This window comes from Chaetodon auriga, chromosome 12 (assembly GCF_051107435.1).
Source record: "Chaetodon auriga isolate fChaAug3 chromosome 12, fChaAug3.hap1, whole genome shotgun sequence".
Lineage (NCBI taxonomy): Eukaryota > Metazoa > Chordata > Actinopteri > Chaetodontiformes > Chaetodontidae > Chaetodon > Chaetodon auriga.
Window position 1 is genome coordinate 5,731,939 of NC_135085.1, and position 12,583 is coordinate 5,744,521.

The following is a 12,583-nucleotide window of genomic DNA, read 5'->3' on the forward strand; positions in this document are numbered from 1 at the left end:
ATGGGGCTGTCAGGCCACGGTCAGCAGCTCTAATCAGCACTTAGACAAACAGCGTCTGCTCACAGCCTGCCATGCGCCACATTCTGCTTTAAACATAAAGCTTTCATCAAGGCTTAGTGAGCCTTGTCTGCCGTCACTGCTGCAGATAACTTGCCTGAGTGTGCTTGCATGTCTAGTTATGTTGGATGAAGCAGGATAACGCAGATTGAAAGGCCTCGTCCAGCAAGGCTTGACTGTGAAAGCCTGCAAAGGTAAAAAGGGTAGGGGGGCAGGGTAATGCTGCAGATGTATCGTTGCATGAAAGCGATGTTGAACTTCAGGAGAACTTTGGGTTTTGTAGTTTCCTGGCTATGATGTAATACCAGATATTTTCTATCTTCCTTATCCGTTGATCTCCGTCTGACTGAGGGAATAGATTTTCTTCTGCCACCCATTCGCCCATGCATGCCAAAACGGCTCTCCAAATCTCACTGTTAACACATTTTATTTGAAAAATCCTGTCCATCAGCTTTTCGTGCACCTTCTTTTTATTGATATGCCAACTTTTCCACCAAAGCCTTTTTTCCCAGACTTTTGGCATTTCTATTCAGTTTTTTGGTATTAAAATAATCATGAAAGCAGGTGGGTGCAAACATGTAACAGCCAGAAAGTCATCTCATCTAATATTAATCAACATCACTTAGAAAACATCGCTTTTCCTATGATGACAGAATCACATGGTATTTTAGCTACCTTGCCCGACTGTGCATGAATGAAATGTTCCAATCTGAGAGGGGTTTTTGAATACACACCTATCTGAAAATTATTCAGAAATACAATTGTTCTGTACTGTCCAAAACAGAACTCTCATATGGGAAACCATAGTGAGAACAACCAGACACTTTTGAGACAGTTGTCTAACTCATTTGACCTGAATCATATAGTTCCCCATCGTATAACCCTGATTCCAAAAAAAGTTGGGACGCCGTGTAAAAACATAAATATTCCTATTGGACATATGCTCAATTGAAATGAATGTTTGACCTTGTCAGCTTCATTGGTTTTTGTAAATATATGCTTATTCAATGTCAGCAAGTTGAGGCAGGAACAACTAAAGACTGGGAAAGTTGTGGAACGCTCCAGAAACACCTGTTTGGAATGTTCCACAGGTAAACAGGTTGATTGGTAACAGGTGATTGTGATCATCTTCATGATTGGGTATGAAAGGGGTTTCCTTGAAAGATTTAGTCGTTCACAAGCGAGGCTAGAGTGAGGTTCACTGCTTTGTGAGCACATGATTGTAGAAAGGATATTACTGCATGAGCTCAGGAACACTTTGGAAAACCATTGTGGGTAAACAGTTTGTTTTGGATTTTTTCTGAAACACTATGGCAGACCAGTTAAAACACAAATGTGTCTTTACCTGCTTAAAAATGCTGCTTACCACCTGTGCACCAGGACAGGTTGATCAAAGTTGACTGGAAGTGGCCTGGAAACATGGGCAATAATATCAATATAACAGTATCACCTGAACAGTCCAACTGTTCACTTCAAATCAGCAACAAGTTCCCAGGCAGAAACACAAACGTGTACACAAAGAATGTGCTGTGTGCTCATGCAAGATCCCATCACGCATTGTTTGAAGCTGATTGAGACAGTGTATTTTCAAAATCCTTTCAAAATCTCAGTCAGATTTCATTGGTGTGCGACACAAGCCAGTGCCAGTCGAATCATTTCTTCCACTGAACTTTGCACTGCCAGTTCAGGTGGCACAGCACTGAGCTCAGGAGATCGTTTAGCATACACTACGTGGCCTGCAGCAAACACAGTGGACCTCCTGACAGCGTGAGACACATTCACACACAAAGCCTCAACCAACCGACTGCTGCACATCCTTGTGAGCAAAACTGATGGAAACTATTGAAAACACCCAGCAGCCAAACAAGGAATATGGCACTGCAGCATGCATCCTGCACCCTGCGGCTGAAGTATTCCTCTAGTTGTGTGAACATTGAAATGTGCTGTGCTTTCATCCTCTTTTCTGATTCATTCTGAATGGGAAGAAAGCGGTAACATGTCCAGCCCATAATCTTAATAATTAGCTATAGATATATCTTCTGAATGCATGTTTTTTCAATAATAGAAGTAAAGACTGCAGTTATCAGAACTGCTCTTTGACGCAAAGTATCAGTTCTTCACTAGTAAACAGGTTAGTAATTAACAGTCAAGCAAAATTACCATGATCTGTTTCCTCATCTTCATCCTTTCTTACTTATCGCCATGTGAGATTGGTGATAGGTTTCAGGTAAATGCTGTTTCAACAGTGATACCAGTGATTTGTAAACTGATACGACAGGTAAATGTGTTTTGCCGTCAGCCAGTTAGCAGTAGGGTTTCAGTGTCTCACTCAGGGATGCTTCAGCAGTTGTGGCTAAACTCGGGCCTTCGGATAAATGATGACCTGCGTAATCACCAAAATGCCACGATGCCACAGCTAGCATCGCATTAAGAGGTAAATGTAAAGGGTCAAATCCAGACGGTTGCATTCATCTGTTCATAGATGTGTGTAATGTATGCAGTTTCCTGGGAGTTGGTGAGTTGGTGCTGATCATCTGGTGGAAGTGGTTGATTGTGCTGCTGACACGGATTCACAGGAGAGTTCAAGTGTTATTACACTGCGGAACGTAAACATGCTAATGCATATCCTCCTACACTACGAACACGCATTTTTCTCTCTGTCAGTGATTTCAACTCATCACTCCCTCACTTGCATAAAAACATACAAATCCGTGCCGCTCCAGCCCCTCCCTCCCTTTCACACACACAAACATATCAACAAACAAATGTCTTCCCTTCGTCTCGCCCATTTTGCTCATATCCTCCACCCAGACGCAATCGCGCTGGATCTCAGCGCGTTGCCTGCTGCCATGAAATATCAGGTAGAAGCTGCATGTGGCTGCCTGGGAAGGTGTCGCTTCAAAAACACACACACACACACACACACACACACACACACACACACACACACACGTGAGGAGAAAAACTGCACAACACATCTAAGAAGATTTGCCTGTCACACAGATTTGTTAAAGCACTCTGATGTATTGCATTTTGCAGGTTTGGAGTTTAGAATGTATCAGAGACACACAGCAGCATTGTTTATCTGCATCTCATTCATTTTCCTCTTTGCTGCTTGCCTCTTTGCTAATTCTGTTTATCATTTTTCTCCTCTGGATACAATAGGCGCGATCCCTCCGAAACTCCCCCTTTTAATACAGTTTTCCATCTCACTGCTTTCCCATTCACTAAGCTACTGCCTGCTTTGATTTCCAGCGTTCTCAGATCAGCAGGAGCTCATGATTGCATTCCATCACCATATAATGTTCATCACGGCCAAACACATTTAAAAGGTTAGGTATGATTTGCCCTGCTTTTGTCTGCTCAACAGTGGAGCATGTACATTGATATCTCGGGTTTCCAAAACATGCGGCCATGTCTGTGATCCGCTAGCAGCATCTTGTGGCTAAAAGCGGGTACTTCTCAATTACTGAAGTCAGGGGAGGCTCAGTAAATGGCATTATTCCACACAGGATGGAGGAGAGATGGCTTCACGCTGGGAAACGCAGGAGCACAGAGGTGCCGTTTAGTTTAAAAGCCTCCGTTAAAAATGAGACTGATGGTGTCAGAGGCTAAAAACATAGCACTTTGATCACAAAGATGAATGATGATTTAATGAGTCATTGTTTCACAAAGGGGTCTGATGAAATGCAATAAAATGGAGAGAATCTGCGGGCTTGCAGAGACAGGAAATGAATGCTTTCACTCCAACACGCTGTAATGTATTAACACAAACAACATCTGAAGAGCACATGCCCAAGTCGATTTCTCTCTCCCTGTTTCCCTCCGTCTCCTCCTCTCTTTCATACCCATAAATATGTACATGTATAGATTGGAGAGTATATTTTTGTAAACAGGAGGACTGACTTGAATCCATCAGTGGCAGATGAACAGGACTCTTCTCTCACTGGCGAGTGTGGGAGGAAGGGATGGATGGAGGGGTATTATATGAATCTGAATAGCTCTGAGCTCCATCTGTTGTGTACTATAGAGATGATGAGTCATTCCACTTGGTACAGCATGGGTCAAAGCTGCCCCAAATCCCCAGCTTCATACCAACACAAACACACACAAACCCATGGATCAACACATATACTAATACATGCTCATGCTGCGAGTTACCCATCATGCATCTGTCCTGTGTCTACAGTTTAGTGAAGCCTGTTAGGTCTCAGCTGGTATCAGAAGATTGGTTTTCAGGCCATATCCAAGCCTTCTGTTGTGACAAAGTTAACCACAGCTACGTGTATCGTTGCTATACAGTTTTAGAAGAGTACTCCACCGATTTAGCTCTGAACTCTGAAAACAATCTTAAAAAAGGTGGATGAAAATCAAAGCAGCAGAACCATAGCTATTGTCTTTCTCATTCCATACATTATTCCTGCCTACATTACCCACACTGCAACTCAACCGCTGACAGCTCTGTCAGAGATTTGGGTGTGTTGTGCTAGCAGTAACTAATGTATCCTCGAGGTGCTACAGCTTCAAGCAGCACTAAGGAGCAGGTCTTGAGAGCTCCACAACCATGGACTTGTATTCTTCAAACCCAACCAACGCTGACTCCAGTGACATCACTTGAGGCAATTTGTCGGACTTGACACAGCTCCGTATTAGAGCCACAAAAGGCTTCATACAACATTTTTGCACATGTGCATATATAAATATTACTCCCCAGACACCTGTAAACACCTGAAATTGGTGGCATTCACCTTTTAAGTGTTAAGAGCTACATAAAAGACAGACACCTGACATACCACCTCATCAGCTATTTGCATACCCAGCAGATGCAGAGCAACTGTAGCATTCATTTGGAGCCATGTTTCTGAAACCTTGACAAATTTAAGAGTGTCTGCTTTCCTTTTTGGCACATTTTTGGTCTCCACCAACTCCTGACAAAAATATCCAGTTCTTACTGAAAGCTGCTACGTGGTTATTTCTCTTCATCAGTAAGTCACTGACTTTGCGTCTGTGTCCTCTGGCTCAGGCCAGTTAACTTTGGGTGTGTTTCTTAGGGTTTTTATCTTAGAAAGCGTTTATTTTAACTGTTTTTGTATTCTTTTCCTGAAAAGCGCTGACAGCTGCTGCTGAAGACAAGACTGATGAGAGCATAGTTGGTCAGCCGTAAAACCAAAACAATCAGCCAAATGAGATTAAAAAGTCGCACAAAGCTGAGTGGAACTGCAAAGGCTCATCACCTCAAGTGACACTTTTCACATTAAACGAAACCATTAAGCAATTGTTTAGATAAAAGATATCGATTAGTGGAGCTTCAACTTCAAACTACGTTCTCCATCTAAAACTTAAGACAGCTTCAATGTTAACCCCAAGATCTAAGCATTAGTTTACCCCTCGATGATGGTAAGGACTGACAAAAATCAGTGGTAGAACTTAGAAAACAGAAATATGCCAACGCAAGCATAAAAGTATCACAGGCTGCCACTCATAGACTCACAATGGTGCTCTGGCATCAGTCCCTTGTGGCTAGAAATATATCAAATTTGGTAATGTCCAGAAAAAATTGGTGCCACAATCGAATTCGTGGAAGTATGAAGCAGAGGAGGAGGAGGATATGGAAGTTCTTTTACTGTATTTTGTCTTGTCATCACTTTCCTCCATGAGACGTCTGACTCTGTCAAACACAGATTAGATTTAATGAGCTTTGTGTATGTGTGCTCGCATATACGTGTGTGCGTTTTCCTCAAGATGTATTCTCTTCAAAGCCGTATACTGCTAGTCATTAGGTTTCCCTAAAAGCAGATGTGTGTTTGTGTGCGTGGGTTGAATTTGACAGCAGTTTACATGCTTAGATAAGCGTACGAATGCATCTTTTGGACTAAAAGAGAGCTAAAGACTGACAGAAGAAGGAAAAAGGTGGAAATGAGGAAGTAAGCAAAAGGGAGTCATGGTGAGAATGCAAAAGCAGAGAAAGTGTCAGAAGAAGCGAGAGAAGAGAAATTGGTTTTCTTGTTTTAGTGGGGAGATGCAGAGAAGGAATATTATATTACAGCTTTCCTCCCTCACACCTACCACACATGTTTGCATTGTGAAAGAGGGTGCGATCGTGCTGTGTGTTGAGCAAGAGAGAGAGTGAAAGAGGAAGGGAAAGAGGAGATGCTGTAGAAAGAGACAAAGACAGGCTGAGGAAGACGTTAAGCAAAGTTCAGAGAAGAGCACGGTGCACAGAAAAAATCTGCATGAATATACAGTATATATACATTTTTTCATTCAACTTTGAAAGACAAGTAGTTGAAATGGAGACCTCCATACACATGTGCAGGAAAACATCCCTCAGTATCATGCACCCATGTCCCTCAACACATCGCACCCAACTTTACGCATTCATGTAAAACAAGATCTATGTACAAACGTTTCCTAAACATGTGCATTTAACGGCCAGAGATTCATTTTCTCTGGTTAACGTGATTCACATAGCAGCCACTGTTTCATTCCGGGACACTTGGTGTGATTGTGGAGGACATGTAGTGAGTTCAGGACTTAAGGGACCACCTAATTCTAAGCATCACCGCAGACGAGCTTTATCACATAAATTGGAATAAAACAGTAAAACAGCCCATCAGGAAGTAAGTGAACACTCATTATGCAGTTACTGACCCCAGGAGTCTGATTCTCCACCAGCTCTCTACCAGAGGAGCTGGTTGAGTGAGTCTAAAGTGACTCTTGATGTCTGTCTGTGACTCTCTAAGTGGTCAAGAGAGGTTTTTCACAGAATGTTCTTGAGAGCCATTTTCCCTCTGTGTTTCAGGGAACAACAGTTATCATGTGCAAAACAACAGCAGTTGTGTCTATTTGTGAGAAATATAGAAGCAAAGGTAGTAACTTGTGTATTATTAGTAGATACTGTTTACAAGTCACAACCAAATAGTGATATAAGCAGTGTTTTCCTGCTTTCCCGAAAAGTGGCACTTGTCTTTTGAAATCACAAATGGCAGCCATGTTTAGGTTGGAGAAAAGCCTATATTGAACCCAGTAAGCCCCTCCTCGGAAACTTGGATAAACCTAATAAAATCCAGGACAGAAAATTCGAGAAACACAGACTGACAGTGCAAAGCATGTAAAGTCACAGCAGGGACCTCAAAGCGACAGTGTTGCAAACCTAATATCCCTGTATCCCTGTCTGAGACCCTCAGCTTAGAACCCGAACAAAAAAAACACCACCAGAAGAGAACACAGGAACAAATCAAGTGTCTGCCATGGCCACAAGTGACGGCTGCAGGATAACAGCAAACGCTAACATGTCGTCTAATAACCCGTCATAACACACGTGGAGAAAAGAGTCTGAAAATATGTAGTCAAAAAGCTGAAAAACGAGACAATTCTTCAGTTCCACCTCAAGTACACCTCTCAATTCGACTCGTGACTTTTTGCTGCACTCCTGCCGTGCTTCACATTTACAAATATGTGTGGCAATCCGTCTGTAACTTCAGGTTTTCTGTGCCTTGACCTGAGGCTCATGCTCAGATTGTTGAACACATTCTCAAGTCTGAGCACTCATACAGGCCAAGATACATGCTGTCTTTACCTAGTCTAATACTGATGCATTCATTTACAGCTGCAAACAAACACTTGCTTCAGAGGCGTCCAATTATACTGTCTAATGAATCGAGATTTTTTTGAAACCGTGGTATCCACACCACTGTCCATCTTAATTTTGCTAATGTTAGCTGACATTAGCCACTATAAGCTATCGGTCATACCAGATCAAGTAAAGTCATATTTATGTTTATGAGTTCAACATTTGGTTTTCTTTATGATATAGCATTCTTGCCATAATATAACTATGCTATAAATTTGCCCCTAAATTGTAAATTCAAAGTAAATCAGAGAGGGGTTATTGAGATAATATACTGTGTGTTTGGCCATCAGGTGTCTTCAGGCTGGGCTGCTCGTCCATTTTATTATCCCCCCGTGGTCCCAGCTGACACTGAACGCCGCTGAACTAAACCAAGACTAAACTGAACTAATCATTGCCAATCTTCTTTGCCCTAAAAGGCACCCAGCTGTCTTAATATAACTGCCACATTTAATTTCCATCTGCCAGGAGGTGGCAAGTGATGATCGAATGAGAGCTGATTAGTGGAAAGTGAGCCAGTTTGACAAGGATAGATTAAAGTTTGGCTTGTCAGGAGCGCAAGGGCATTGGCATTCTTGGCCACATACAGATGAATAAGTCTGTGAATGCCAATATGAGTCCGCAAACTCAATCACACAACTGGGTTCTGGGTAGTGGTCTTCAAACAAGGTGTTTTCCATTGCCTAGCCCTCTTACACACACTACAAACAAAGGCATAATCTTCTTCTTCATTGCCTTTCATCAGTCGTGCAGACTCATGGCCTGCAGAGTGCCACTACTTGAACATTTCTTCAGGCATGCACACACACTCACACACACGCCCAGACGACTGTCACTCAGGGGTCAAGATGGGAGCATCCACAGTTTAATTTCATTCTCCCCTGATGTGACTCTCCCCTCTACCAGACCTCATTTACCTGCACATTCCTGTGATTGGTACGGGCTTATCTGTCGATTAGACTCAGTGATCCAATCACAAAGCCCCCGAGCTGCGTGCTAACATTGTCAAGGGCATGAACATGGAAAGACACCCACAACCAGCAAGGGAAGCGCAAATTAACAATGTTACTAGACCTGGAATGTTCTGATTTTGTGAGGCGTATATACACATGTGCACAGAGTTAAACACACACAGATACAGCTATTTATTTGGTTTACAATCTATTACTGGATCTGAAGGCAGCTGTGTTAACAAAGGAGACTGCCATTCGCTACACCTGACCATTAAATTTCCCAGACTGGGTGTCATTTGTCTTTGTTTAGCATATGAGATATTTGTGGGTTGTTTCATGCTCCCGCTGCTCCTATGTGACATTTATTTGGATTTTTGTTGTCCGTTCCTTTCACTTGTGTTCACTCTAGCCTGGATGTCAGTTTGCATAAAGATCCCTGGTCCACCAGGGTCTGCTGAACTCTGCAGCATTCTGTGTGACACTGGTGGTCTCGTTTTCTTGGCTTCATTTCTCTTCTGGTTATTTCCTTAGTATCCTTTGGTGGTCTGTGGGGAACATTTCAGTGCGCCAGTGTGTGCTTGGCTCAGGGTCTCCCTTTCTTTTTGTTAGGTTTGGCCTATTTTTACAATTAATATTCAGATCGCTTTGAGATGAATGGGCTAAAAGCTTGCTCACTTTTCTGCAACAAACAAAAACGTATGCCCTTGCAAAAATTCATTATATTATGATCACATTTTTCTGCACATAGCCGCTCTAAGTGCTTTTATTTTGTATTTTGATGATTTAGGTAAACACAAAGAAAGAAAGAAAAAAAAACATTATTTTACCACCACCAGATTCTGTTTGAAATATGTTTTTGACCTTGTCTTTAAAATGAACCTTTCTAAGGCCATAACTGGAATATATTCTGTTAATTAAGCCCTGAACAGCCTGATTCTCCCAATTCCAAGTGAACCTCAGACAGAATATGTTGTGTGTGTTGGATCTGCAGAAACTTTATCACTCTTTATTCACATGATGAAACTGTAATTTATCAATCATGGCATGACTTGGAAAATCTGCGAAACTTAATGACTCCGTAGGTGTTGGACAGAAAGTGTGTATGTATTACAGAGGTGTGTGGGAGATGAGTTAAAATCATTATGGTGGTAATTACACACCAGCATAAAAGAAAACAGTGACTTTTGTTATTGTGGCACTTACATCCTTAATCTCTTTTTAATGACAGTCACCCACATTCAGGTACACACATAAATGCAAATACACATCACTGTGACAATCCATGATGAAGTTCTGATGCTCTGTCTCTTTGAATACTTAGTTGTGCTGCTAGATCACTCTAAAGGAACTGTGAAGCAAAAAGTAAACATTAATGCACAGAAATTATTCACATTTTACGTTTACCTTCATTTGTATGCTCACATGTGGTCCCTGAGCATGTGTGCACACTGTTTTCCCATCATCCCATGGCTCATAAACCTTCGTTGTGTTCCATCACAGGCAGCTTGAACAACAAGCGTGTTCCCTAATTGGTGCTTGAGCTTTTAAATTGCTTGTGTTTGCTCACGGCCTAGCAGACTCCCAAAATGGTCATCTGAAGAATTCCTCCTTTTTAAAAAAGAAAAATAGCGTCAACGCTGTGCATGAAGCATGTTTCCCTCTCTCGCTTGCTCTCTGGTTCCTCTTGCAAATGGACATCCCACTCTGTCTGAGACGAAACATTTCAATGAATCACATATTTACATAATACAAAAGTTAAACTCAACAAACTTTTGCAAAACTAAACTTTTCAGGAACCTGGTGCATACAAAACTCCACTATTAAGAAGGCTCTTTTTAACTCGTCTGTGCATGGGACATTAAACTCATCGCATTACAGGTTTTTTTTGTATTGTTTACAGTCACATCCAGTGATCCCGATGGCAGCCATGGTCCTACTTCCAGCACCAGTGATCAGCTGATAAACTCTCTGTAACACATCCATGCTGCTTCTGTACATGTACTGCATTTCTTGTTCAGTGCCTTTTTCTGACTGTGGAGTGGTCTGCTGAGGCAGTGGCAGACAGGAAGAGATTTAACAGCCTGGTTAAGAAGAATAGCTGTGTCCTGGGTTTCTTAACCAGTCCCAAGCCCACATTTGTGCATACCACGTTCTAGCATTGTCAAGGTAATGGCATATGTTGCAAAGTGCTGTCCCATTCTTAATTATATCATTTCAGGGACTTGCAGCTTCTCCAACTCAAGCACTTACCAGGTGACATTAACAAAGTCTGGTTCAGGGCTTAGGCCTTAGGCAGGACATTGGGATTTGGCCGTCATCTCATTGCACCCTCTTCTTCCGCAAAGGTTTAATGGCTCACAACTGGAGAATTAGCGCTACCAGCTCTTTATCTTGAAGCACCCATCTTCTACAGTGGACAACATAAACTTGCATTAATTCAGATTTTCTTTTGCTGACTTTCTCTGAATGAATCTAACAAAAATGTTGTGCTATCAATGCTCAGAGGTGATTGTGTGTGGACAATCGTAAAATGTCGCAAAAATAAATCACTGGTATCTAAGCTAGCTGCATACATGTTGTGGGGTAAAGCAGTGTTCCACTGTAAATTTCTGCATCACTAAAATAAATGTATGTGCAAACTATTGTGTAGGTAAGAATAAGGAGATGAAAACCCTAGTTTCATCTCACTGGTTATTATATTTCTATGCTGTTGGTACTTTTGAGGAGTCAAGCTCCAGAACCTGAGCAGGGGGAAAATCCAATGTGATGTCAATAACAGCCTGTAACAGCAATAGGAACATTAAAACAATGTAAACATTTCATTGTTCAGTACATGTCTCCCCACACTGAGCTCTTTGTAGCTGTAGCTGTGGCCCAAATATTTACACTCCTGCTCATGTATTCTGCCTGTGATGCAGAAAAGCCTCCAGAAGGGAGATCTGGGAATGTGGGAACACATTTATGCTTTGTAGTTTTGCCATATTGCTACAAAGGGAGAAGAAAAATCTTTCAGTTTTTTTATTCCCTTATTCCCTCATCGCATTACTAGCATCATGTGACCTCACCATCTATCTTGTTAATTTATATGAGTAACAATAACATCATAAACCGACATGACTTTGTTTTTATGCATTTTCATAGTTTGCTTTTGTGACATTTGTCTAGAATGCACTTTATCTCTTTAAAAGAATTAACCAACCATTTTTCATTCTGTCCGTCCTGTCAGGTAACTCGCCTTCAGAGGAGTCAGAGGAGCGCGACAAGGAGCCGAGGACGCTGACATACCCAGCGTACATCGCCAGTCTGTTGGACACGGGAGCTAAGCGCATGGCGGCTGGCGTCCGTATGGACTGCACCAGCCAAGGCCAGTGCCCGCGCTCCTGTCACCTCTGCCACATGAGCCCGAGGGCGTCACAAGGACGGCAGCAGTCTGAGCCTGTTCTGCTGCAGATCACCAAGGCCGCACCCATCTATGAATTGGTGTCCAACAATGAGACTTACCAGGTGCGTATGGCATTTATCCTATCCTATCCCAACTATCTGGGACTGTCTAATGTCTGAAAAGACCAGTTTCCTGCAGACTACATTGCATCACTTTCCGTGACACCCTGGAAATTGGTGACTGCGTGTTCTCTCATCCTCCTGAACTGGATTATCTCTCTTACCTTTCATGTGAATGATTAAAGGAAGCATTTATTGCCCAGTGCCCTTGTCATCCCAAAATCAAAGTGGCTTTACTTTGATGTCGAGAATGTAAATGTTTTCTCATCTAAGTTACTTTAACATGAGAGGACAGCAGCTAATAATACAAAAGAAATCCAGGCATTAGTTTGGGTGTGTGATCATTAAACCTCTGTAAGTCTATTAACTGGCGTCCTGCAGTGAAACCCACCATGTGTTTGTGACTTTCGCCATCAGGGCTGAAAGCCTCATGGCCTCATTA

At 42.2% G+C, this 12,583-nt stretch overlaps 1 protein-coding gene across 5 annotated transcripts in view; it reads left to right on the plus strand.

Moving 5' to 3' along the window:
- astn1 (astrotactin 1) overlaps window positions 1–12,583 on the plus strand; it is a 361,427-nt gene that overhangs the window by 300,520 nt on the left and 48,324 nt on the right. For all 5 annotated transcript variants that reach the window (XM_076744683.1, XM_076744682.1, XM_076744685.1 and 2 more), the window contains one exon: window positions 11,867–12,144. In XM_076744683.1, coding sequence (XP_076600798.1) covers window positions 11,867–12,144 — 278 coding nt within the window. The remainder of the gene's footprint in view (window positions 1–11,866; window positions 12,145–12,583) is intronic.